The sequence below is a fragment of the Eutrigla gurnardus genome (assembly GCF_963514095.1).
Source record: "Eutrigla gurnardus genome assembly, chromosome: 13".
NCBI lineage: Eukaryota > Metazoa > Chordata > Actinopteri > Perciformes > Triglidae > Eutrigla > Eutrigla gurnardus.
In genome coordinates, this window is record NC_139936.1 from 16189953 (window position 1) to 16214409 (window position 24457).

Below are 24457 nucleotides of genomic sequence, written 5' to 3' on the forward strand. Positions count from 1 at the left end.
ATCAACATTCCCTCCCGGGCACTCAGATCAGCCTCCTCCATCAGCCTCACTGTGCCCTCTGCCCGTCTGTCCACCATGGGGTCCAGAGCCTTCAGCCGCTCTGCCCCCCGCCTCTGGACCTCCCTCCCCCCCGACATCAGGAACATTAACTCTCTATCCATCTTCAAATCCCGTCTAAAAACCTACCTCTTCAAACTCTCATACTCACTTTAAGTTGTCTTCCACCCTGCAGTTTTCTGATTTTATTTTGTTTTTATTGCACTTATATGTGTCCTTTGCTTTTTTAAATGACTGTTTATATGTTGTGTAAGGCGACCTTGAGTGCCCTGAAAGGCATTGTCATTGTGTTCATTACTCTTTCCGACCTGTATGAACAACTTTGACATCATGAATATAATAAGTCTGTCTCACATAACCAAGCCCTGGTGCCTCACCTCGGCAGTTAGCGGGAGAAATATGAAATATTAAAAAGCCCTTCATTACATTGCTATTCTTGAAATTTGCAAAGCCCATCTATCAGCCTCGTATCCCTGTGAATGAAAACGATCCGTCCACCCGTCATGATGAGTACTAATTATCCTGGCTAAGCTGTTTTGTTGTGTTGTCTGGAGCTTTGTCACGTCTTCCAACGAAACCCACATCATGTCAGCATGAGTTCACATCTACAGAAACCGGAAACCTAAAACAGATGGACTGTAGTCTTAAAGCCTGCTAGAGGTGGAGGTTTACCAGCATTGTGGGTCCAACGAAAGTCATCCTTTGACTCACCAGAAAAGACTTTCCTGTTTCAGAAACAGCATTTGAACTGAACGTGGGTGAGTGCTCAAGAAAAGTAAAACAATCCCCCACGCTGCTACGCTAACTGTACTCCCAGAATTAATATTATCGATTTCAGAGAGAAGCCGACATAAGTTGTCTGCTCTCAATCATCTGCTGGAGATCCAGAATGCCTCCCGCCAGACTCCTCACAAGGTCACATAGAAGGTCTGGTGTTACCCCCATACTCAAATCTCCCCACTGGCTCCCTATACCTTATAGGATCCACTTCAAACCCCTCACCCTCCCCGACAGAGCATTACACCGTCAACACTCACACTTATTCATCCGCCCTCGGGTCAAACATGTTAAATCTTCTGTATTTTATAACGCCTTATCAATTTGACTCACTTACTAAAGAGACTGATAGAAGCCGACAGATCATCTGGCCATCGAGACAGAAGACAAAGACCAGGTACGTCTTTATTCACAAGATAATCGTAAATGCACGAGTCTACGGAGGAGAGCCAATGCTGGGCTGTAATTGGCCAGTTTGCTTTCAGAGGGCGGGATAGGAAAACTGCTGAGTAAGGTTGTGTGAAATGGACTTTTTTTTTTTTTATATACCCACAGTGCAACTTGATGATCTTCTTAATGCTTCACTAGTAGTTGAAGTGTTCACAGTAGTTGCAAGCAGCTCGGGCCTTGTGGGTTGCAGATCAGATGTGGGTTTCATCGGAGTGGGCCTCACTGTCTGCCCTCCTCTCCCATATTGCCCCGCTCCTCACAATAAACCCAATTCATGGCTGCTCCGCGGCATGTTGGGGTTGTGGAGGACAGGTGAAATCTGAATACCAAACCCGTTCCCCCTCCTACACGTCCGTCTGTCTGCAGGTATACAATGAACAATAAGCATCATTCTCTCTCTCTAGTCTGGTATTTTGGACACGGTCCAAGCCGAGCTGTTTGTGTTTTCTCTTTTCTTTTCCACCTGGCTCATTAAGACCTCTTTCCCAAAAGAGGTGCTGTGTCATCGTCCAAGTCTGTGAATTTATGATTCAGTTTCACCCACCAAGTCCTTGGCCCAGCCTCTTCATACCCTCTCATTTAATTTGTGATTTGTTTTGTAGCGATTTTTGCCTTTAAAAATACAAGTCATCAAGAAGAACCTTCCCTCCCAGCTTGGAGTAATTACATTATGGCTCGCTGTTCCCGAGATTCTTTGTTATGCAAAGATCAAATCATTGGCCCGATTCCCCGTGGACATAAGCCAGTTGGCTGCTGAGTGCGTTGGACAATACGGTCAAAAAAGCTATCCAAAAGGATCTCAGATCTATGTTCATTTTGCCTTTTATTTTTTGTCTGTCGGCACATTTGAGGGTGGGGCATCCGAACACATGTGTTTGGCTTAAGTACAGTTGTTTTAAACTTGGCAGTTTGGTTTATATATGGGATGTGGAGGCCATTGAGTTTGCTAGGTCTTTTAAAATGCTTGTTAGCTATGCTAACACAGTTAGCTGCTGCTTTGACTTTCGCGTTTGGGGCGAACCCACCTTTAGACACGAGCTGTTCTAGATCTAGACGGGTAAATGTGTGCACCTGTCAGGGAGCTACAGCCAATAAGAGCACAGGATCCAGGTCGATGCGAAACCTGCAGGAGGGGTCGCCATTCACAATAAGAGCTTTACTGTAAAAGTGTTGCATTTGCAACACGGACCGACGTCGTTGCCAGGCAACGGATGTTTGCATGAATAAACAACATATAAGAGGCTTTTATGTGAATCAATAAGCCTGACTACACCCAATGTCAGTCAACTGACACGTCATCTGGAGACCTTCAGGGATTTCCTTCTGGCCCTGGTGTGAAAAACAACAACAACTTCAAGACCCACGATCACAAGACGACTTGGCTTTGTCACACAGTGCTTGAACCAAACGGTAGCGCTGAGGTTGTCATGTTGTGTTGAGCTGTTGTGGACCAGCGTCACACTGTCTCATTAGCTCGAGACCAGAGGTGCTTTTTTTCCTGAACAGTAGTTTCAGAAGTTTCTACGGACTATATTGATCCTTCACAAACAGCTGAGAATGAATGTAACAAATCCATCCAGGACATAAAAACACATACATCCAGCTGATAAAATTCAACAATCTTACTTTCTACTGACAACCACGGCGATGATTATAATGAACCTATGGTAGGAAAAGAAAAGTATTTTCTTTCGAGGTATACATGTAAAACTTGAATGCTGCTTGTATATATATATATTTTTCTACATGTGGCAGTATAAAGAGTGTATTCTTGGAGTGCACAAAGCTCAACCTTCACGGCGCTTCGACCTGATCAAGGGCCTCTCAGCATGTATCCAAATACAGACTGTCATCAGTCCTGCCCAGTTCCTGCGTCGACGATGCCTCGTACTTAGATAGACCAGGAGCACCTCAGGGCGAACAACCCGTCTTTGTTCCTGTGGACTAAACCAGGACCTGGCTGCAGAATTAAGGAAGGGGGGGGGGGGGGGGGGGGGGGATTGGGACAGTGGTAAATAAATCCACCCTTTCCACTGGGACTGCATGGCCAGAGGTTAGACGTGTTTATCCTTGATAAGGCACTCCTCAGAAACTTGCAAAAAGCTCTGAATGAGAAATTGGCTTGAAAGCTTTATAACTTCTAAGATTCTGGCGTGCGGTATGTCTTGGAATCGCTCATGGTCTGGCCTGCACTCCACAAGAAAATACTTTCAGCATTATGCAGTGATGAAACAAAAATTATGGTTTCATTCCCAGAAAGGTAGCTTGTTAGCAGCTATTTTTCACTCTCCTGTTTCTGCCTCGAGGCTGCTTACACTTCTCTGCTTCGCTCCGTTGCCTCACCGCTCTCACCTCAATGCAAATATCTGCCTGAGTACACAACCTGAGCAAACAAATAAGTATGCAAACATAAGATACAAGGCGAGCCTCGGTTTCTAACAGCTTTTCGGGAAAAAAATAACACAAAAGGGTTTTATCTGCCACGTCAGCAATTTTTAATTAGTCCGGCGACAGAAACGCATCGGGCCGACGGGTGTCGAGCTAGTCACTTGTTGCTCAATCGTCCTTGCAGATATGAACCTCATGTTTTCATTAGCATGAAAAGCCAGCTTTATAACTGATGGCCATGGAAGAAAAGAGCCCAGTTCTCTCAGGCATAATGGAGGCCTTGTCTGCGCAGACAGCCACCGGTTCCAACCAACACCTCACTACATGAGGTAATAGCCTGGAATAACAAGAGCACTGTATGTGATAACTTCTCTCTCTCCTCCCTCGGCCGAGCAGCGAGAGACGATACAAATGCTTTCTTTAAAAAAAAAGGATTTATTGTAAGAAATTATAAAACAATGAAATATTTATATCAAAACACTAAGAAAGGGCAAGGTTGAGCGAAGATGATTTGATCAATTGAGGTGAATGGATGCCTGCCCATCAGGATCTGATCTCATGCTCGGCCTTCGGGAGCCATTGTGGGGGTCACTGCCCAAACGTCGGGGTTTGACTCTCTGGGAGTGAGACCAGGTTTATGTTGCAGCAGGCTATCCAGGATCCTGGAAACCGGGAAGAAACGGGACTCCTGGGTAAACGCCTCGGTGGCTGCGGAGTGGAACCGGATCGGGCAGCAGCTTAAACCCACCATGGTGATGTCCATACGCTCAGCTGATGCGTCACCTGATCCAGAAGGCATCAATCATGCTGTCTGCCAGAACTAGAGCACATATAGGATGTCTCACTGTATAGGTCGGTGTATATGTGATCATCCAGTTACTCAACCAACAGTACAGCATATACCGTATATACGTATTGTGTGTGATGAATAAACTACTAGTCCAAATCCAGATATAAGGCCATTTTGATCAATGACAGATATGCAGCATGTTCATATGCATAATTGGTTTGCAGGTTTGTAAGTAAATGATGAAATCAATCAGGTTTCTGACCTCAGAGCATTCATGTTATATTCATTTGCTATCATGCAGAAATGGTACAAGACAGCTGATTGTGCTCTATTGGTAAGTTACTGCTGGAGTGGTTGTGGTGGAACCAGAAGCAAAATGAAGTTTGAGTGGACAGCGCCCCCTACTGGGACTAAACACGCTCACATTACAGACATGTTATCAACCTAAAAATGAGAGAAAGATTTCAGTTACACCATTGTATTCACGACAGGGACACGTGCATATGATTGAGTTTCTCTTTCATTACATTTTAACAATGAATATTATTATATGATACCATATTCCAGTTAATCCTGAATGTGTTGGATGGGTTTAAGGTCAAGGCAAACTGTGCAGGCCAGACCAGTTCTGGTCTGGACAGGACTTCTCTGGTTAATTATTTATTTTTGGGCAATTATTTTTTTGTTTTTAAAGTTTTCAGAAAATGTATTTTTGAGATTTGAGATGTGAGATGAGTGTTGGAAGTGTTAAGGGAGGTGGGGCAAAAATATAGGGGGTGCAAACAATAGGGGTTGTTGCAGTGGGGAGGACTGGACAGGGGGGAGGGGCGGACTGATCAAATCTATTGAAGAAGAAATTCAGATTATTCACCCACTTTTTGTCTCCCACAGGCAGGGGGCTGGGTTCCTTGTATCCAGAGGTGGGTTCCAGGCCCATCCAGATTATGCAGATGTTGTTCTGCTACAACTGATCCCCCATTTTCCCTCCTGTAGCTCTGCACACTCTTCAGCTCCTCCTCATTCCCTGAACTAAATGCCCTGTTTATTCCGTGAGGAGAGCCTTTATGTCAGGATAATCCAGGATTTGTTGGTGGGGTTTGAAGACTTCATCATGTCACCGTTGTGGAATCAGACCCCCAAATACAGACACAGAGGAAGGCTGAGAAAACAGAGTAAATACACAAACTGATCAGACAGAGGAGTTATAATTGTTATAATGACAGTGACAACTTTCTCTTCCTCTCTTTAAGAGTTACATTAAATTGGTCACAGTTCTTCAGATTGGTGCTTCTAGGCCACTGTAGCCAGCCCTCCTTGTATACAGGATGCAGGTTGTATCCCCCAACTGCCTCACTGCAATAAAATCCCGGAACTGGTTTTATTGGTTTGAGGCTTTTATTTAGGAAGGGTGTGGTGCAGTGGGGTCCCCTACCCCATAGTCAGTCTTTCTTGTGAAAAATATTAGTTCATATTCCCATTCGTTTTAGGTTCAGGTTTTTAGGCGAAGCTACTTCATCTAAAGAAATTACACACAGAAGCCGTGATGCAGGTATCAGGCTGTACGAGTCACCTCTATCTATCATCCTGCTGGGTCATTCCGTGTCATTTCATCAAATTTCTGAAAATCTTCCCACCTGACCATCTCAGAATGTCCTGAAAAAATTCAAGTACAAAGACACACTTGTTAATAGGACAAATCCAAAATATTAGGTCTCTACTGTCAACAGTTTTCTCATGAAACATCATTGAATGAAGGGTAGTTTAGACGGTTTTTGGCATCATACTCTGAAAAGCCATTTTTAAACAGCAATATCTGGAAAACTATCTTACCTGTGGCCTTCAGGGTAAGATATTTTACCCAGGTCCAAACTTACTTTTTTTGAAAGATCATATTCTTGTTAAAATCATATTAAAAAATCGGGAGGGTGTTTTGCCTCATTTTGTCGCAGTGATTTTTTAAAATCCTGATATTGGTGGGATTTTGGTGGCCGTTTTTGGTACTGCATGTCCTAATATCCTACTAGTAAACATCACAGGAGGGCAATTCATTTGTGTTTTTTTACCATGTAGGCCTACTAAAGACTTACATGTGACTAAATGCTACTGATAAATTTAGCGTTTCATGCTGAAAGCAGCTTTTAATGTCTTAAACCATGAACAAACATAGCATAATATTGAAGACTGTACATTTTGTCATACTTTAAGTATATAAATTACACAACCAAATCAAATAATAATCTTAATTTGAGCATAAAGATTTTACATTACAGTAGAAAAGTCTCCAAAGTTTGATATTGAATAACAGTTTGTCTCTATGCTCACTATGAGACAATATGTGAGTTATGATCAGAAATGGTGGATAGGAAGTATCAGAGATGTTTCAGATGAAGATGAAGATGTACTGGGTTCAGTTCATGCACCCACATGGCCCTGCCAAGAGTTTCTACTGGCCAAGGAGAGAAGACGTGTGTAATGTCCCACTGCAGGCTAGGATTGCAAGGATTGACGTTCCCTCTACAGAAACTGGGCGCATGTATGCAATCAAAAAAGATGAGCACAGCAGAGCAGAGATGTACATTAGACAATTTGTAAAGTGACTGACAAATTAATGAATGTGACAAAGGAATTGGATCTAAAAGATGAAAAATGTGTGATCCCTCATAGTGAGCATAGAGACAAGGGTTATTCAATATCAAACTTTGGAGACTTTTCTACTGTAATGTAAAATCTTTATGCTCAAATTAAGATTATTATTTGATTTGGTTGTGTAATGTATATACTTAAAGTATGACAAAATGTACAGTCTTCAATATTATGCTATTTTTGTTCATGGTTTAAGACATTAAAAGCTGCTTTCAGCATGTTTAACTCACATTCAAGGACTTATTGCCTCTACAACTGTGCTACATTTTAATGTTTTCGTGAGGCTAAATTTATCAGTAGCATTTAGGCACATGTAAGTCTTTGGTAAATGGTAAAAAACACATTTGAATTGCCCTCCTGTGATGTTTACTGGTAGGCTGTTAGGACATGCAGTACCAAAACCAGCCACAAAAACCCCACCAATATAAGGATTTTAAAAAATCACTGCAACAAATTGAGGCAAAACACCCTCCTGATTTTTTAATATGATTTTAACAAGAATATGATCTTTCAAAAAAAGTAATTTTGGACCTGATACTTGTTTTATCAAGTCTTTTATCTGCAAAAATGGGAGCTCAGCCACTCTTCAAATGTACTACTTTATTTCAACAAGCCTCATTTTAAGTACCTACCATACTAGGTTATCATTGAGCTACATCCCTGATATTTCATGTCTGGAGGCTAGTAGTAACAGATATACTAAATTTTGAAGGCCACAGGTGAGATAGTTTTCCAGATATTGCTGTTTAAAAATGACTTTTCAGAGCATGATGCCAAAAACCGTCTAAACTACCCTTCATTCAATGATGTTTCATGAGAAAACTGTTGACAGTAGAGACAGAATATTTTGGATTTGTCCTATTAACAAGTGTGTCTTTGTACTCAATTTTTTTCAGGACATTCTGAGATGGTCAGGTGGGGCATTTGATGAAATGACACGGAATGACCCTGCTGCTATACACGAGTGTGTGGCTGCTGAGGGCCTTCGCCAAGCGTACACTTCAACTCACTCGAACTCTGACCTCTGAATCGGCAGTGCAGAGTGGTGGCACAACAGACACTCGCGTGCACTAAAATGCACGCACGGCAGGCACAGCTACGTAAACAAAGCACAGAGAAACTCCATTACAACACACAGATCCACTATATCTTTACTTTGCAAATGCATGTTGCATTCACATTGTAACAGTTGCTAAACCTAAAAAGATGCATGTTGTTAAAGGGGAACTACGGCCATTTAAAAAATATGTACATGTGATCCCCGATGGTATTTTGGTATTTACTAATACAGTATTTGTAGGTATTGGTACTTTAACCAGTAACTACTGCTTCACAGCTGTGCTCCACAGTGTAATCACTTCAAAGTTTTATAAACATGTCATACACTGTTACTACTACATGATCCAGTATGCCATTATTTTAGATAGTGAACTCTTTAAACAACACTGCTTAAGTGTCAAACAAAATTCTTGCAAGACTGTGTTTAAATACTGGTATATATTTTTGTTCACTAACAATGACACAGAAAATAAAAATGCAGTAAAATGATTATTTAACACGAATGTCGTGACTTCAATCTCTTTAATTCATGATTTGGCCCTTATATTATCTCTTAAAAGGTATGTATGACAGCATCTTGTTGATTCAGTATTTGCTTTATTTGCTTGACTATCTCTACACTAAAGCGTCTTTGAGCTGGAAATTGTATTATTATCATTACACTGAATGGAATATTCTAATGCAGACTCCATGTTTATTCCATCAAATGTAAATATTACAGATGTTTTGTGCACCAACACCCCGATATTTAGACATATGGTAACTTTGGGGTCTGCTATAATAATACAGATTCATTTATGTGGGTTTGAAAACTATTCTTATCGCGATCGTTTAAAACGTTGAAGATGCTGATGTGATAAAGGCACCGAGTTTAGGATTATAGGGGGTAGATTGGATTATAGTTTAGTTATATAAAGCAGCTGCACACAGGATTGGTGGCCTGGGCCGAGCATGCGCACTGAGCGCCGGACCTAACAACAACACAAGAAACCCATAAGCGTGTTTACGGGATTTAAACGGAACAGTGAGAGTTTTTAAAAAAGGAAAGGCGACGCTTCCCGGGAAGAGTGCAGGTGAGTCGGCGTGGCTCGGCTCGGGTGTGTGCGCGCGTGCTGGGTTTTGTTCTAGGAGCGCTCGTGGGATTTAGGAGACAAAAACGAGGTCGGAGTGGAGAGCAGGCGGGTATCAAACACGGGGGGGAAGTGTCCGCTGCTGCACCGAGCCGTCCGGCCGCGACGCGACTATGTTGCGTTTTACCGGGAACAAAATGTCCCGAATACAAACACCGTATCGGAACAAGCAGCCGCCGCGTTTTAATGAACCAACTTCCAACAAGTTACTCACGCAAACAAACGGGCCGTAAACGCAACACGTAGAAACTGTGTTTCACATAGTTTTCCAGTCTAAAATGCGTGTGCGTGTTCGTTTTAAACGTGTGCGTGTTTTTTGAACACCGTCGCTCACAAAGACCTCGAACTTTTTATATTTTCATTATAATGAGAGTTGTAAAGGTTCGGTGGTGAGTTTGCATGTGTTAATTCTGCAGCTTGTCCTCTGTTTGCTGCACAGAGAGTTCGAGTCTCATCACTTGCAGAGCACACACCCCCACATCCCCCGTCCCGTCTTCACCGCGACGTCAGGAACTCTTTGTACCCGTTGACTTTCGCGCGGTTTTAGATGGTCATGTATTTCCAGAGTTTTCTTAAACACCAATGTTGTCGTTTGACAGTCGTGTGTTGCTTTTGAATGCTCGCATATTAACTGAAAATAAACAAATGAGCCATAAGCACATCGCGTGTCAGCAGTTCATGTCATGATTACCTTGACCAAAATAATTGCGATTCACAATATCGATAATAAAATATTGATTAAAACCCTTTTTTAGTGAAAGACAATCAAATCATCTTAAAATGATCATAAATCACCAAGTCTCCCTGCATAAAGGATAAATACATTTAAACAAATGTGTTTTTCTATCCTGTAATTTTTTTTTTTTAATCAGGTTAGAGAGCTTTTTCGTGATGATATCCTGATCAAATTCCAGCAATCAATTTATCGGATCCGGTGATAAATTACTACATTGCCCCGTCCTGAAGTAGAAAGTGTAAATTGTAGCCTCGAGCTGCAAACAGGATGTAACAGCCAACAGGCTAAAGGTCAAACTGGTTGCTTGTTCCCTAAACCTCAATGTAAACCAGGTGGACAATATTATCACAGTAATAAAACAAACAAACAAAAAGTTAAAAAAGGTCTCAGACTGGCGGGCGTATACATTACAGTCACGATCCCACACCATCTCATCCTTTTGCTCCAACTTTAATACATATCTGTGATGTCATTGATTAATGAATTAATGCCTCAAACCCCTCCTGCTTTGCAATCATAATGCCTCCTCTACGTTCAGTGAAAGTGAAACCTTGACGTGTAAAGAGAAGAGATAAGTGCTGCATTTGTAGATTGATACTCCATTAGAAGTCAGTGATGTATGTGAGATTTGCTCAGCAGGTGAAAGAGTTGGCATGTCAGTGCATGAGCCTTAAATCACGTGCATGAGCCTTCAATCACGTGCACGAGCCACATGAACGGCCATCTCTTCATTAGACCCCGAAGTATCACTTTTGCACCTGAGGGAGCGGCGAGCTGCTTTCAGCTGTGCATGCATCCACACTCAAACACACAGACTGGACTTTCTGCTTGGCTGCTGATGCTCAGTGACATGTTCGTGCATCAGAGGGAGACATGATGGGGGAAAAGGGGACGTGCATAATGGGGATGTGACCTGTGTGGGATTTTTTTTGTGTGAATTCAGTTATCATTGGCCCAAATCTGTACAATGATAGAATCCCTTTAAAACCCCCTGAGGACCTGCAGCTGATACAATATTTCTTTCCTACAAATGGTCCAATTGTCAGTGTCCTGGGGTTAAATGTGTCCCAGATGTATATATTTACCTACAATGCAAGACTTTGATTATAAACCCAATCCTGGATCCCTGCATAAAACAGCTACATGGTCCGTAATGTAATTGCAATTTGCACTTCAAGCGCCGATAGAAGGTGACTTATGCTTGATGGCTACATAAAAACACAACAGCTTATATAACAGTATAATATTGCAATCTGTGCGGAGCAGACCTGCAGTTTTGTTGAAAACCGCCGAAGGTTGTCCACTTATTTACCAGAGCTTTGAGATCCCACTACTCCGAAAACACCATCTTTCCATCAAAACACTGTTGTGTGAACTCTCTCTCTCTCTCAACTCCCTTATTCAGGTTTTATTTAGTTTTTTCCCCACATTTGTGACATCGGCTGTAAACTCACTTGACTGTAGAATCCAACGATTCCGACAAAATGATCAGTGGAATAATCAACATTTTGCGACAGGCCTCCACAGTACATGCTTTAAACAAGAGACTGCTCTTTGCATGCATACTGTTGCTGTACATATATCTACTGCAGAGGGTCTTATGCCATACATCCTGCAAACAGGCACGGCTCTATATGAAATGATTCATCTGAACCAACACAGAGTGCTTTATCACATCACTGTACAGTCAAAGAGATATTGTATGCAATTCGTAGCAGATACCGGCGGCTAACGGATGAATCTGTGGTATTCGACACACAGACACTCATAACACACACTTGATGCTCGGCTGGTGATGCTCGTGACAGTGTGTCGACGGTCTGTAGGGAGCAATGGGGCGATGAGGGGGGTGTCGAGACCACTATAGTGACTATTTTTTTTATAAAAGATGTACTTTACTTGTCCCCTTATGGCGTCTGTGTGACGTTCACAATCTTGAAGCTGCAACCCCGGCGGTGTGAAACAGACTTGGAGCAAATAAAAAGATAGCATGAATATAAGAACTTTGAACCACCACATAAAAGTACCACAAGGCATGAAATATTCTGGGGTATGAATTTTTTTTATTTGCTCCCAAGCCCGTTTTGCATGTCGGAGCTGAAATAACATCCAGCTTTGGGCTGCTTTTGTAGGAGTTGATGGTTATTTAGTTTTTTGGTGTTTTCTTGTACATATGTGTGTACACAATGGCCTTCTGTGGGGAGCTAACATGCTAAGGAAACCGGTCGTGCAGGTCCCTCACACATGAATCAACGAGCCTTTTATCACCCGGGGTGTGTGTGAGTGTTGCTACTGTTGTTGTTTGTGACTGCCATCGTGCTCAAACCCTCCGATACAACAATGAACATGTGTTCAAATCTCTCGAGTGACGGGAGAGCAGAATACGTATGGCAGCATGTGTTCTCCGTCAAGCAGGCGTGAGCAGACAGCTGTTGAAGTGTCGGGTCATATGTGCAGAAACAAAATCTAGGAATTCCAGTTTCATACCTTCAGCTCCACCCTGCAGCCCCCTGAAGCTACTGCGTGGGCCGTTTAGCCCGTTTGTTTCCTGCTACAACCCCCTCACAGCCGCTGCAATGGTAGTGGAGCTGGGTCAGTGTTTGTTTGCCTTTCATGCCTGCTGGACACTTAACACTACTTTATATATTTAATCCATTTAACAACATAATCCATGGAAATGTTCATCAAGTGTCACTTCAATTCCAATAACTGTGGCTGTGAATAACATACTGTATTGACAAATTAAAAATCATGAAAGGATATATGAATTACTGAACCTAAATGCTTTGGTAAGTACCGACATTGAAGTACTTGTACTTGATCTGTTATCAGTGCATCACCAAGTGGAATGAAAGCCTTTTTTACATGCGCTCTGCGTTCTCTATCCTGATGTTGACTGACAGTTCAATAGAGTTTTAAGTCACCTTGAATTAACTGAAGGATCCAGATTCGTGTGAAATTGTTGACAATCAAAATCAAGATGTGTGTGTGCAGATTTAGATATTCAACTTTACTAAAAGGAACCAACTTGTTTTTGCTGTTAATTTAACAAATTTTGGATTTTCTAGCATGTGTCTACCTGTGTTAGCTTTGTAATGAAAATCATAACATGTAGGCTCATGTTTATTTCATTTAAACTCGACTGGTTTGACATGTAAGACATTGGTGTCTTAATCAATCTGCCTGTGCACTCTGTATAATAATAATAATAATAATAATAATAATAATAATAATAATAATAATAATAATAATAGTTAAGAGGAATAGAGAGAAGACACTAAAGTTGGCTTCTAATCCCGTCTAACGTTCACAGTTTATTAGTCTCACAAGAGATCACTGGGGATTGACTGGGATTTGTTGTGGCAGGATGATTGGATCGAGTCGCAGGTTAAAATAAAGTCCTACATAGAAACTCTGAAGTGAACCGACTGTTCGGTTCTGAGGCGTGTGCTGAGATCGGGAGAGCCGTGGTTTCATTTTTGCAATCATTTTTGCAAATAAAGTATTTCATTTCACTTTAAAGTTAAGGTACAAATCTATATAAAAAGCTTCAATGACAAAGTCTGCAATTACGAAATTATAATATATATTTTTTAAATTGGTTAAGAAATCATACTAATACAAACATAAATAAATCATACCAATACACCCCCCCCCCCCCCCCAAAAAAAACCCGCCTAAAATGACAGAAGGACGGGACTCCAAAAAGCCTCAATCAAAAACCAGTCTGCTGCACCTCAGCCCCATAAGACGGCACCAGCGAGGTTAGATTACTGGTATTTCATAGCTGTGGTCGGAGTCATAGCTTCTAACTTGCACAAACAGATAAAGGATCAATGAGTCAGCAGAGTAGACGAACATATTGAACGCTCTCTTTACTCGAACAGTAACGGCTGACAGCTCTCTCTCTCGTGTAGGAATGAAGTTCCCCGTGGATCTCCTGGCTGATGTGAGCCAGATCGAGCTGGACCGGTTGGCCCAAGACTACATGAACGACCTCCTCTACAGCAACCCCGATGCTCCTGAACACCTCACCCTCGCCGACTCCACCCAGGTATTCCCTTTACAGGTCTTTTACTTGTGAGAGAGCATTTAATACTGTGGTATTTACAGAGTACTTCTTTCACCTCTGCATAAAAGTCAGCCCGTCCAGGCTACCTAGTACATTACATCTATTTTAGGGAAAAGATAACCCTTTTCCCTCATCTTCAGAAAAAGCTTGGGGTGCCAGGTATGGAGTAACTACCGGAGACTCCCTCCCTCTTTGTTGTAACCTGTCAGGGTTTGTCGGTCCACTCGCATCGGAAACCATACATAGGACTCAATACATGAAATAAAGAACCATGTTCACAACAGTAAAATAAAATGGAAAATCAATCAGTTTCTTTGGCCAGGGCCGGCGCGTTAGTGACACAAAACAGTTCGAGACAACTATAATTATAACATGGGATCATTTGTGCAGCATCCCATCCATTCAAACATTTCAATCAGCCCAAACATTATATTTTGCCAAACAACCAGCATGAACACAGAGTCCAGGCAAAATGCATTAAACATACACAGTTCGAGTGTTCCAAGCGATCCACCAAACTCCATCCAGTCCATAAAAAAAACATTAAAGTTCGGGTTTTCCAAACGACCAACCCAAAGTGATTCCTCCACTCCGCTCGGTCCCAGCATGCAGCTCACGTTTACACAGTTTAACCACCTCCTGATCTCACACAACGAGGTAGAAACCAGAAGAAACACGGAGAGACAAAACAGTTAAGTCGCCTTCTACTGTAATGGAGGATCAGTCAAGTCAGAGGTCCGAGCCGGTCCGCCGTTCCGCCCGACCTGACTTTATTCCGCTGGTTTTCAGACTTCGATGCGTTCGTAATCCACATTGCCGCATGTGGCAGGACCAGGTCCCGAGGAAAACCCGTCTACTCCGTTTCACCGGCTCCGTAGCTCCCCGCTGTCACGTTTCCAAAAAAAAAAAAAAAAACACACCGGACACTCATTAATTAATTATCTCGGGGGGCGGGGCCAAGGGTCCGTGATTTATCTTAACAATGCCGTTTCAATGAGTCTGTCATTGAAATCATATACAAAGTGGATGAGGCAGTTAACGACTCTGTGACTGTGTACTGAGAGGTCTGTCCGTCTGTCTGTCCGTCCTCAGGTCACCATCGACATTTCCAGTGTGGGCTTCGTCCCTCTGTATGGATCCAGCGACAGACACAGGATCCTGGCCCTCTTCTCCCCCGGTGACCCGTTGACTGCCGTGGCTCTGTACCTGCTGGACCGATGGTGGACGGTGGACGACATCGCCAGGACGGCCGACTCAACACGAGACGGAGCCTTGGAGGTACCCGCTTCATTGATCGATTCTGACCTGATGCACATGATCGATACTGTATTGGGATGTTCAGGGTCAGTCTTGGCCTGGGTTTGACACCATTTCACTGGGACTTTGCGCCTGTTTTTTAATTTGATATTCTATGTGAATCTAAGGTCTGATCCAGGCCTTAGATTAGATTGAACTTTATTGTCATTGTGCACAAGTACAGAGACAACAAAATGCAGTTAGCGTCTAACCAGAAGTGCAAAAAAGCAGAACGTGCAATGTGAGCAGTATAGACAAGCTTAGAGTATGAATATGGATATACAGTATGAACAATATAGACGGATATGTGCAGTGTATTTACAGTTACAAAATAGATTATTATCTACTTGTGGGTTGGTAGCTAATCCAGATTCTCAAATGTAGGTGCCGTGTTTTTCTATGTGTGTGTCTTTCAGGTGGAGACGGTTGGAGAGAGAATAGTTTTGTACATCCTTAATCGCGTCATCTACAGAGCCAAGGAGATGAGCTCTGAAGAGCTGCCCTTCCTCCTCCACGGAGAAAACGATCACGCGAAGATCCTCTGGAGTAACGGAGAGGCTGTTGGCTTCTACTCCGTCAAACCAGCAGGTGATTTATGTGATGTTGAATGCGTTCGTCTCCACAGATGAACCCAAACTGCCTTCATCTTCAGCCAGTTTGCTTTCAGTTGATTTCTATCGTGCTTGTAAACGTGCATCAGTGTGATTATTGATTTTGGTTCATTCCTTTTCTGACGTTTTGTAGGAAGCTTATCTAATTCCTTCTCGACCAGAAGCTACCAGCTCCCCGTGATGGACTCCGTGTTTGTGAGAAAACGTCACCGTGGTAACGGCTTTGGCTTCCAGATGCTGGAGGACTTTGTGCTCAGTTCCAAAGAGGACTGCCTGGGGTTGAGGTACCCCCTCACAAAGTCCATGTTAAAAGGTAAAGGAGTCATCCATGTGTTCCAGTGTGAATTTCAGAGAAGTGGTATTTGATAGAAGCATAAACGGTGCATGGCTACAAGTTGGAAACACTTCCTGTTTGTTTCCCAGTGTGTGAGAAGTACTTGGGTCAGTACCCCGGAGACTCAGACCTGCTGTGGGAGGTGCAGAGCATTGGTGGACCCAACCAGAGGACCAGAATCGCCAGCAAGATCCAGGCCATGGATAAGAGCGGTAACAAAGAACCTGCAAGACCTCCGGGACACCATAAAATAAATACTTTAATGTCTTTTATTGTACTTATCTAAGCACTCAAATTCTGCATGTCTTCCTCTGTTTCTCATCAGTATCCAGGAGTCTGACATTCACAGAGGAATCCCTCGTGATTACTGAAAGGACTGAGAAGGATGTGATGGAGGCGATTACCACTAAAATAAAAGAAGCTGCCTCTATGGAATGCACAGTTGAAATTGTGGTACGTTAATATTTTTGATGTTATTTTCCCATTTGAGAAACTATGATCGTACAAGTAAAAACAACCCCCCGTTGTTTTAATTTGTAGGAGGGAGTGACCGTTCTACCTACCAAAGGTGAGCACTTTGTCATATTACATCTACGTTGTAAACTTTGTCCTTAGATTGCATATAAACATAATGTATGATTCACTAATAATAATAATAATGTCGTATCATCGGTCTCAGAGGCGGAGGTGCCTCTCACGGCCCGGGGAAGGAGCAGCGGCTCCAAACGCAGGAAGGTCGCGGAGGGCAAGTCGGAAAAGGTTATCAGGTCTGTATGGATTAAACCATGTCATGCCTGAGAAGAGCATGGATGCATTTATATTAGAAAATGAATTAATTGCTTGGAATATGACTTCTCCATTCAAGAGATGGTCAATAATATTGTGTTATGACAGACTTGACGGTACTGTCCCTTTAAGAGGTTTTGTCTTCTTTTGTTTACACGGCTAAATGATTTTGGTTACTAGAAATAGACTGGATACACTGAAATGACCATTAACAAAGGCCGAATGATGAAGCTTTTTATTATTTATTAGTGATTCTCATCAGTAAATACAATTACAAATAATATGAGTGTAAAGCAAAACATTCACTCCAGAAAGTGAGATAGTTTATGCTTTGTTTGGCAAGAAGTTATCTCATCAGAATCAAATTATAAGTGGTTGAATTTCAACAACCTGCTCGGTGTTGTCACATCCTTACACTATATATTGCTTGGAATTATGTGATCTCTAACATCTTTTTTTTAGAATTGAGGATATTGAAGCAGAAAGCCCCAGAGAGGAGCTGCACGTCTCTGAATTAATGCAGACCGAGGTGTATATATATATATTCACATTCTTCTTTTAACCTCTTACATATTTTATTACAGAGCAGAACAGCAACTTGTTCATGATTCAACTTACCGTTTGTTTTTAGTGTGTGTCCGGTGTAGAACGAGGAGACGATGTCGTTGATGCTGCAGCCGAAGAGGCAGCTCTGATCTCGGACCAGCCAGCCGCTGTCCGAGCGCCACAAGACCCGGAAGAAGCTGCTGTTACGTCAGCACCCGGGACTGAGGACCCACAAGCAGCGGAGGAGGCCCTGCGGGATCTGAACACCTCTCTTGACTCACAGATAACGGTCGAGAATGTAGCATCAGAAATGGAGGAGTGTCAGGAGGAAGAGACTGCGGCGTTCGTGGTCTCTGAAGAAGTGTTGGAGATCCAGAAGGAAGCAGAAACTCTGGACAAAGTGGAAGAGGGGACTCAAATGGGGATCACCGATGAACAGTCGGAAGGAGATACGCAACACGAGGATAGTGCGACATTGGAGAATGGTGAGGCTGAAAATACAGGAAGAACTTCAGTAAAAGCTGGAGAGAGCAAAACCCCCAGAAGGAGATCCACGCGGCACAGCAAGCTGGAGGAGGAGACTACAGCTCAGGAGGGAGGGATCATGTTGAGGAGACGAGCTCTGAGGAACACCCCGCAACCCAAACGCAAATATACCCGACGCAGCCAGAAGGTTTCTGAAGAATTAGAGGAAGAGGCTGATGAAGTGACGGAGGAGAAAGATGGTTCTACAGCAGAAGTGGAGGAGGACTTAGCTGCGACGGAGGGAGGAGAGCAAGAAGAAGCGACTTCCATAAAAGAGGACGCAGTTGAAAATGCACCTGAAGAAGTAGCTCTGATCTCGGACCAGCCGCCCACCATCCAGGCGACGCAAGACCCAGAAGAAGCCAGCGTTACATCATCGCCTACAACTGAAAACGAGGCCCCTCGGGATGTGAACGACACCTCTGGTGACGCACAGATAACAGTCGAGAATGTAGCATCGGAAATAGAAAAAGACGCTGCGGCGGCTGTGGTCTCTGAAGGAGTGTTGGAGGTTCACAAGGAAGCAGAAACTCTGGACAAAGTGGGAGAGGGAACTCAAATCGGGGTCACTGACGAACAGTCGGAAGAAGGTGAAACACAACACGAGGCTCGTCCATCATCGGAGAGAAGTGAAGCTGAAAATACAAGAAGAACCGTAGAGAGTCAAACCCCCAGACGGAGATCCAAGCGGCACAGCAAGCTGGAGGAGGAGACTACAGCCCAGGATGGAGGGATCATGTTGAGAGGACGAGTTCTGAGGAGCACCCCGCAACCCAAACGCAAAAATACCCGACGCAGCCAGAAGGTCTGTGAAGAATTAGAGGAAGAGGCTGAGGAGAAAGAAATGGAGGAGGAGTTAGCTGTGACTGGGGGGGAAATTAAACAGCTGGAAGATGAACAGCTGAGAAATGAAGAGAAGACAGAGGAACAGGAGGCTGAGGTGGAAGACTCTCAAGGGAAGGTGAGCTCCACAGATCTTCCAGAGACGGCACCAACGAAGGAAGGTGAGGATGACGAAGTACCAGAGGAGGTAGAAACAGCAGTTCTACAGGATAAACAAGACGTCCCTGATGATGAGATAGAGGAGCCCACTGCAGAAGCTCCTGCTAGTCACGGGAAAGCAGATGAACAGATGGAGGAGCACCACCTAGTGGAAGGAGAAGGAGCTGCGGAAAAAACAGAAGGAGAGATACCAACTGAGGAACCAACTGTTGTGAAAGAACATACAATCCCAAAGGCAGCGGAGGACGTCACACCTCCAAGCGAGGTGAACGCAGAAGTACAGGAAGAGGAAAAGAGCGGCGAGGCAGAGCCAGAGACTGTATCAGTGATGGAGGAAGAGGTGGTCGGCGTCACCGGTGCAGCAGATGACGTGATACAAGAGCCGGACGCGGTTGCTGCTGCTTCTGAAACAGTAACATCTGTTGAGGTTCTGAATGAGGCTGTTGTACCAGCAGCAGAAGAGCCTCAGAAACTGGACATGAGCCCTGACTTCCCCAAAATCCAGAACGCCGCCATCGTCTTAGTGGACATAAAAACAACCAGCCATCATGTCAGTATGAAGGAGGCGGAAGAAACAGCAGCTGATGGAGAGAGCGCTGCTCCAGAAAAGCAACAGCAAGCGGAGGATGGAAAAGAAGAGGCAAACTCTGCTGAACAGGAAGCAGAGGCTATGGATACAGGAGAGCTGAGCGGTGGAAGTAAGCAGCAGGAGGAAGACAACATGGGTGAGGGGATTACTGACACAGAGGTGGATGAAGCAAATACTTGCAGCAAGGAGGTGGAAGCAGAGATGGAAGCTGTGGATGCAGTAACAGTTCCCGCGGAGGAGAACCAGCCTGCGGTTTCTGAAATGTGCGCTGATGGAGAGGCAGCAGACGTTCCCGTCGGAGATGATGCTGCGGAGAATCTTCCAGCAGCTGATGTCGAGGACGCAGTGAGCTCGGAAGAGGAAGAAACACCGGTTGTTGAAACCGTGACTCTGAGACGTAGAACGAAAACAAGCACGGCCACACCGAGACGCAAATCAACGAGAAGCAGAAAGCAAGCGGACGCACAGGAAGCAGAAAACAGCGAAGAAGAAGAACCACCAGCAGTGGAAACAAGAACACTGAGACGTGGGAGGGTGTCTGCATCTCACACACCGAAGGTCAAATCCAAGAGAGGCCGGAAGCAAATCCAGGAAGAAGAGCAGAAGGGAGGAGAGACATCGATGAGTGCTGAGGAAAGGGGAGGGGAGGAAGAAAAGGAGGCAGCTGTAGAAAAGGTTGAGGAGAAGGAGGAAGAGGAAGCAGCTGTAGAAAAGGTTGAGGAGAAGGAAGAAGAGGAGGCAGCTGTAGAAAAGGTTGAGGAGGAGGAAGAAGAGGAAGCAGCTGTAGAAAAGGTTGAGGAGGAGGAAGAAGAGGAAGCAGCTGTAGAAAAGGTTGAGGAGAAGGAAGAGGAGGCAGCTGTAGAAAAGGTTGAGGAGAAGGAGGAAGGGGAGGCAGCTGTAGAAATGGTTGAGGAGAAGGAAGAGGAAGAAGAGGAAGCAGCTGTAGAAAAGGTTGAGGATAAGGAGGAAGAAGAGGAAGCAGCTGTAGAAAAGGTTGAGGATAAGGAGGAAGAAGAGGAAGCAGCTGTAGAAAAGGTTGAGGATAAGGAGGAAGAAGAGGAAGCAGCTGTAGAAAAGGTTGAGGAGAAGGAAGAGGAGGCAGCTGTAGAAAAGGTTGAGGAGGAGGAAGAAGATACGGTTGAGGAGGAAGCTGCTCCTGAAAGAGAGGAGGGTTTAGATCCAGATGTAGATGTGAAGGAGGGGGAAGCTGTGGCAGAGAACGGGAAAGATGCAGAGGAAGATCCATCAGAAGAGTCAAAAGAAGGAACAGTGACTGAAGAGGAGGAGAAATCAGCTGCTGCAGATGATGTCGTACAAGGAGAGCCTGAGGCACCTGAACCGGCCACGGACTCAGCTGAACTTCCACCGAGTGAAGAAGAGGCAACGCCTTCGGCAGAAGAGCAACAGGGTGAGGTAACGGCACCCCAGCTTTCTGATCTCCGGAGAGTGACGGTCGTTTTAGTGGACATGCACAAACCCCATCACTATGTCCAGGAAGAAACAGCAGCTGCAGAGGAGGGTCTTCCTGTAGCGGAGACTGCTGCTGAGGCAGAGGAAGAGCAGAGGGAAGAAAGGATGGAAGAGGAAGATGTCCCTAGGTCCCCAGTGGGAATAGAAAAAACTGAGCTGGAGAAGGTGGAAGAGGAAGGCTTTGAGGATAAAGTGGAAGCAGTCAAAATACAAGATGGGGCGGCTGATGAGGCAGCTAAAGAAGAGGAGGCTACAAGTGTTGATGATGAAGAGGAGAAGGAACCTGCAGCCCCCGAAACCACAACACAGAGAAGCAGAAAAGAAACAGTTGAAGTCACACCGAGCACCAAATTTAGACGAGGCAGGCCGAAAAAGGGCGAAGTGAGAAAGGAGGCAGCTTCGGGAATGCAGAAAGAGGAACCGGAAGCTGAAGTCAGGGTTTTGAGGAGGGGAAGGAAGTCTATCCCTGTCACGCAAAGAAGTACGACAAAAAGAACCCGCAAGCAACTTCAGGAAGAAGAAGAAGAAGAAGAGGAATCTACAGCAGTTGAGGTGAGAGAGGCAGAAGTGGAACAACAGCAGACGATGGATCAGGAGAAGGGAGAGAGAGTTGAAGAAAGGGATGCAGCTCAAGAAGTAGAAAACATAGAAGCAGAAATAGAGAAAGAGGACGCTGTCATACAACAAGATACTCCAAAGAAGGCTGATAGTGCCCAGACAGATACAGGTGAGGACCAAATTGAAGAAAAGGCCTGTGATGAAGCTGCAGCTCAGGAAGATGAAAGTCCAGAGCCAGAAGCAGCAGAAGCTGTGGCAGGAGAACATCTCACAGAGGTAGAGCCTGCTGTTTCAGAGCGGTGTGCAGACGGACAGGGCGAGACTTCTATCGAGGAAGGAGCTGACGAGACGCCTAACACAGAAGAGGTTACCGATGAGGAAAAAGCTCCCACTGTTGAAATGGGAGGTCTGAGCAGTGAGAAGAAACAAAACGAAAGACAAGATGATGAGGAAGAGGAGGAGAAAAGCACCGTAGAAGATGAACCAGCAGCAGAAACAAGAGTTCTGAGGAAGGGAAGAAAGTCTGCTGCTGCTGCCGCACCTAGACATAAATCCAAAAGAGCCCGCACACAGCTTCAGACTGAGGAAGAGGAGGAGGAAAAAGAAGCTGCTGAAGAGATCGAAGGAGAGGAAGAAGAGGCAGGACAGGAATCCGCTGAGGAGAATAGGGAAGCAGTAGAGGAAGAAGCAAAGAGTGTGGACATCGAGAAAGACAAAGATGAGGAAGAGGTTAATGATGAATCTGCTGAGGAAGATGCAGAACAGATGGAGGATGACACACCAGAGGAGGCAGCGATGCTCGACAGTGAGGAAGCTGACACAGTCCAGACTTCATCAGCTGAGGTAGAGGAGACAAACTCACCTGAGGAAGAGGAAACTGCAGTCGTAGAAAAATCTACTGCTGCTGCAGAAGTGGGATCCGACACAGCCGTCGCTGAAGAAGAAGAGGAAGAGGCTCTAGACGAAGATGAACCTGTGGGGTCGGAGGACGAAGCTCCAGCTGTAACACCAATCAAAACGTCACGTGTCACAAGATCCAAAAGGCAGAAAGACCGTTCTATTCGAAGATCCGTACGAAAGAGACCGAGAGTGGATTACAGGGAAAACAATGAAGGTGATCGCGGTGAGGCCGAGGCGGCTGCCGACGAGGAGGAAGAGCACTCAGTAGACGAGGAAGAGGTCAACAAGAAAGCTGATTCAGATGAAGATGTAGAGACGGCAGTTACAGCTCCAGAGGACGAGGAAGATGAGCCGAGCGCGTCCGAGGAAGAGGCAGAGCCTGTGGTGATCGGAAAGAGAGTTTTGAGGGGGAGGTTGGTCCCTTCAGTGATCATCACGCCTCAGTCCAAATCCAGACGCAGCAGCGCGGCAGCGTCGAATGAAGGGAAGAGCCTTCGATCGGCTCGGAAGAGAGGACGCATCGGGGAAACGCCAACCCGCAAAAGTACGCGTCTCAGCAGAGTTTAGAGAAGGCGTCGCAAAAACGTGCATGTGTGCAGACGCAAAACTGGGAGAATGCAAAAAAAACTGAATGGTTTTTATAGTTGATTTAATGCAATTTTCATGTTCTCACTTACGGTGGTTGATAATCATCATGTCGGTCTTACTGTTATGATAAATCTCAGAGCAGAAGGGCCACATTCATACTGAATCCTAAAGCTGCACATTGTTTCTGCAAGTCCATATTCATAATTCAGATTTGTTGAAGTGTCTTTTTGCCTTTTCCCAGTTTATGTGAACATCAATTATATTTTTAAGTGAAAACACACTTGAGGTCCGCACACAAAATGCACGTGGAGAAAGTCGAACGGGACCACGTTGGATTTCTTCCCGTTTCTTAAAAAGCCATACATTGCATTTTAACTGAGAATTCTCATATTTTTATATTGTAAAAAAAATGTGAAGCTTTCTACCGTAGGTTTCCGTATGTTTTTAGTCAGCAAAAGACCCAAATAGAAATATTAGATTTTTACTCTACAAAATAATTTTGTAAAGGTTGTTTGTGTACTTTGATAAAAAAAAAATATTACCAAAACATGTTCTTGCTTTGCAACTATCAGCAGAACTCAGGTCTTAATATTATCATGTTCTCTCCATATATACACACACATTTAGAGATTTTAACATGGAGATCCATCTCATTTTAACCAACTCTGAACTTCAGTTTGACCCTTAGAGGACGATTTTCTCGAGCCATCACCGATCATGTTCATTTTTGTTTTTAATGTGATTATTTAGTCAACATTGTGTTATAAATGTTAGTTTATGTGTTGTGTTTTCATCATTTGGAAGCTAACCTTTAATTAGCTGTGTGATGTCAAACCGATGTAATTATTAGCAGCTGCCATTTAAGTCATTTAAGGTCATTAACTCCATTTATTTTTGGTGTACTAACTTTTCTCTGTGAAGTTGTTTGGATAAGCTGATATTATGGTAAATAAAGGTTTCTGAAGGTAGTATTTCTACTGTGTACTCATTGGGCAGAAACTTGAGTTTCACTGGATTGTATTGCTTTGGAGCATTTTTGTCTTGATTGAATGGAAGTCTATGAGAAAATTATCCTACTTCTCACTTGATTAGTTGGCCCAGTAAACATGAGTTCATGGTCTCAATCGCTAGTTTCAAGTCTTCTTCAATA

General features: G+C 44.0%; 1 protein-coding gene across 1 annotated transcript; it reads left to right on the forward strand.

Annotated features, from left to right (window-relative positions):
* Positions 1-9119: 9119 nt before the first annotated feature.
* Positions 9120-24295, forward strand: LOC311023841 (uncharacterized protein). Its single transcript, XM_084025924.1, has 13 exons — positions 9120-9237; positions 13948-14084; positions 15195-15380; positions 15815-15986; positions 16143-16322; positions 16433-16555; positions 16669-16796; positions 16884-16911; positions 17023-17110; positions 17592-17658; positions 17761-18142; positions 18836-20742; positions 20842-24295. Exons 2-13 carry the CDS (start codon positions 13950-13952, stop codon positions 23284-23286), a joined length of 5841 nt encoding a protein of 1946 aa, XP_083882050.1. The 5' UTR covers positions 9120-9237; positions 13948-13949; the 3' UTR covers positions 23287-24295.
* The last annotated feature ends 162 nt before the right edge of the window (positions 24296-24457 follow it).

Coding starts and splice junctions, on each gene's coding strand:
- LOC311023841 (XM_084025924.1), top strand. CDS start 13,950: ATGAAGTTCCCCGTGGATCTCCTGGCTGATGTGAGCCAGATCGAGCTG. Junction 16,797..16,883: donor AATGCACAGTTGAAATTGTG/GTACGTTAATAT, acceptor TTTAATTTGTAG/GAGGGAGTGACCGTTCTACC. Junction 17,659..17,760: donor CTGAATTAATGCAGACCGAG/GTGTATATATAT, acceptor GTTTGTTTTTAG/TGTGTGTCCGGTGTAGAACG.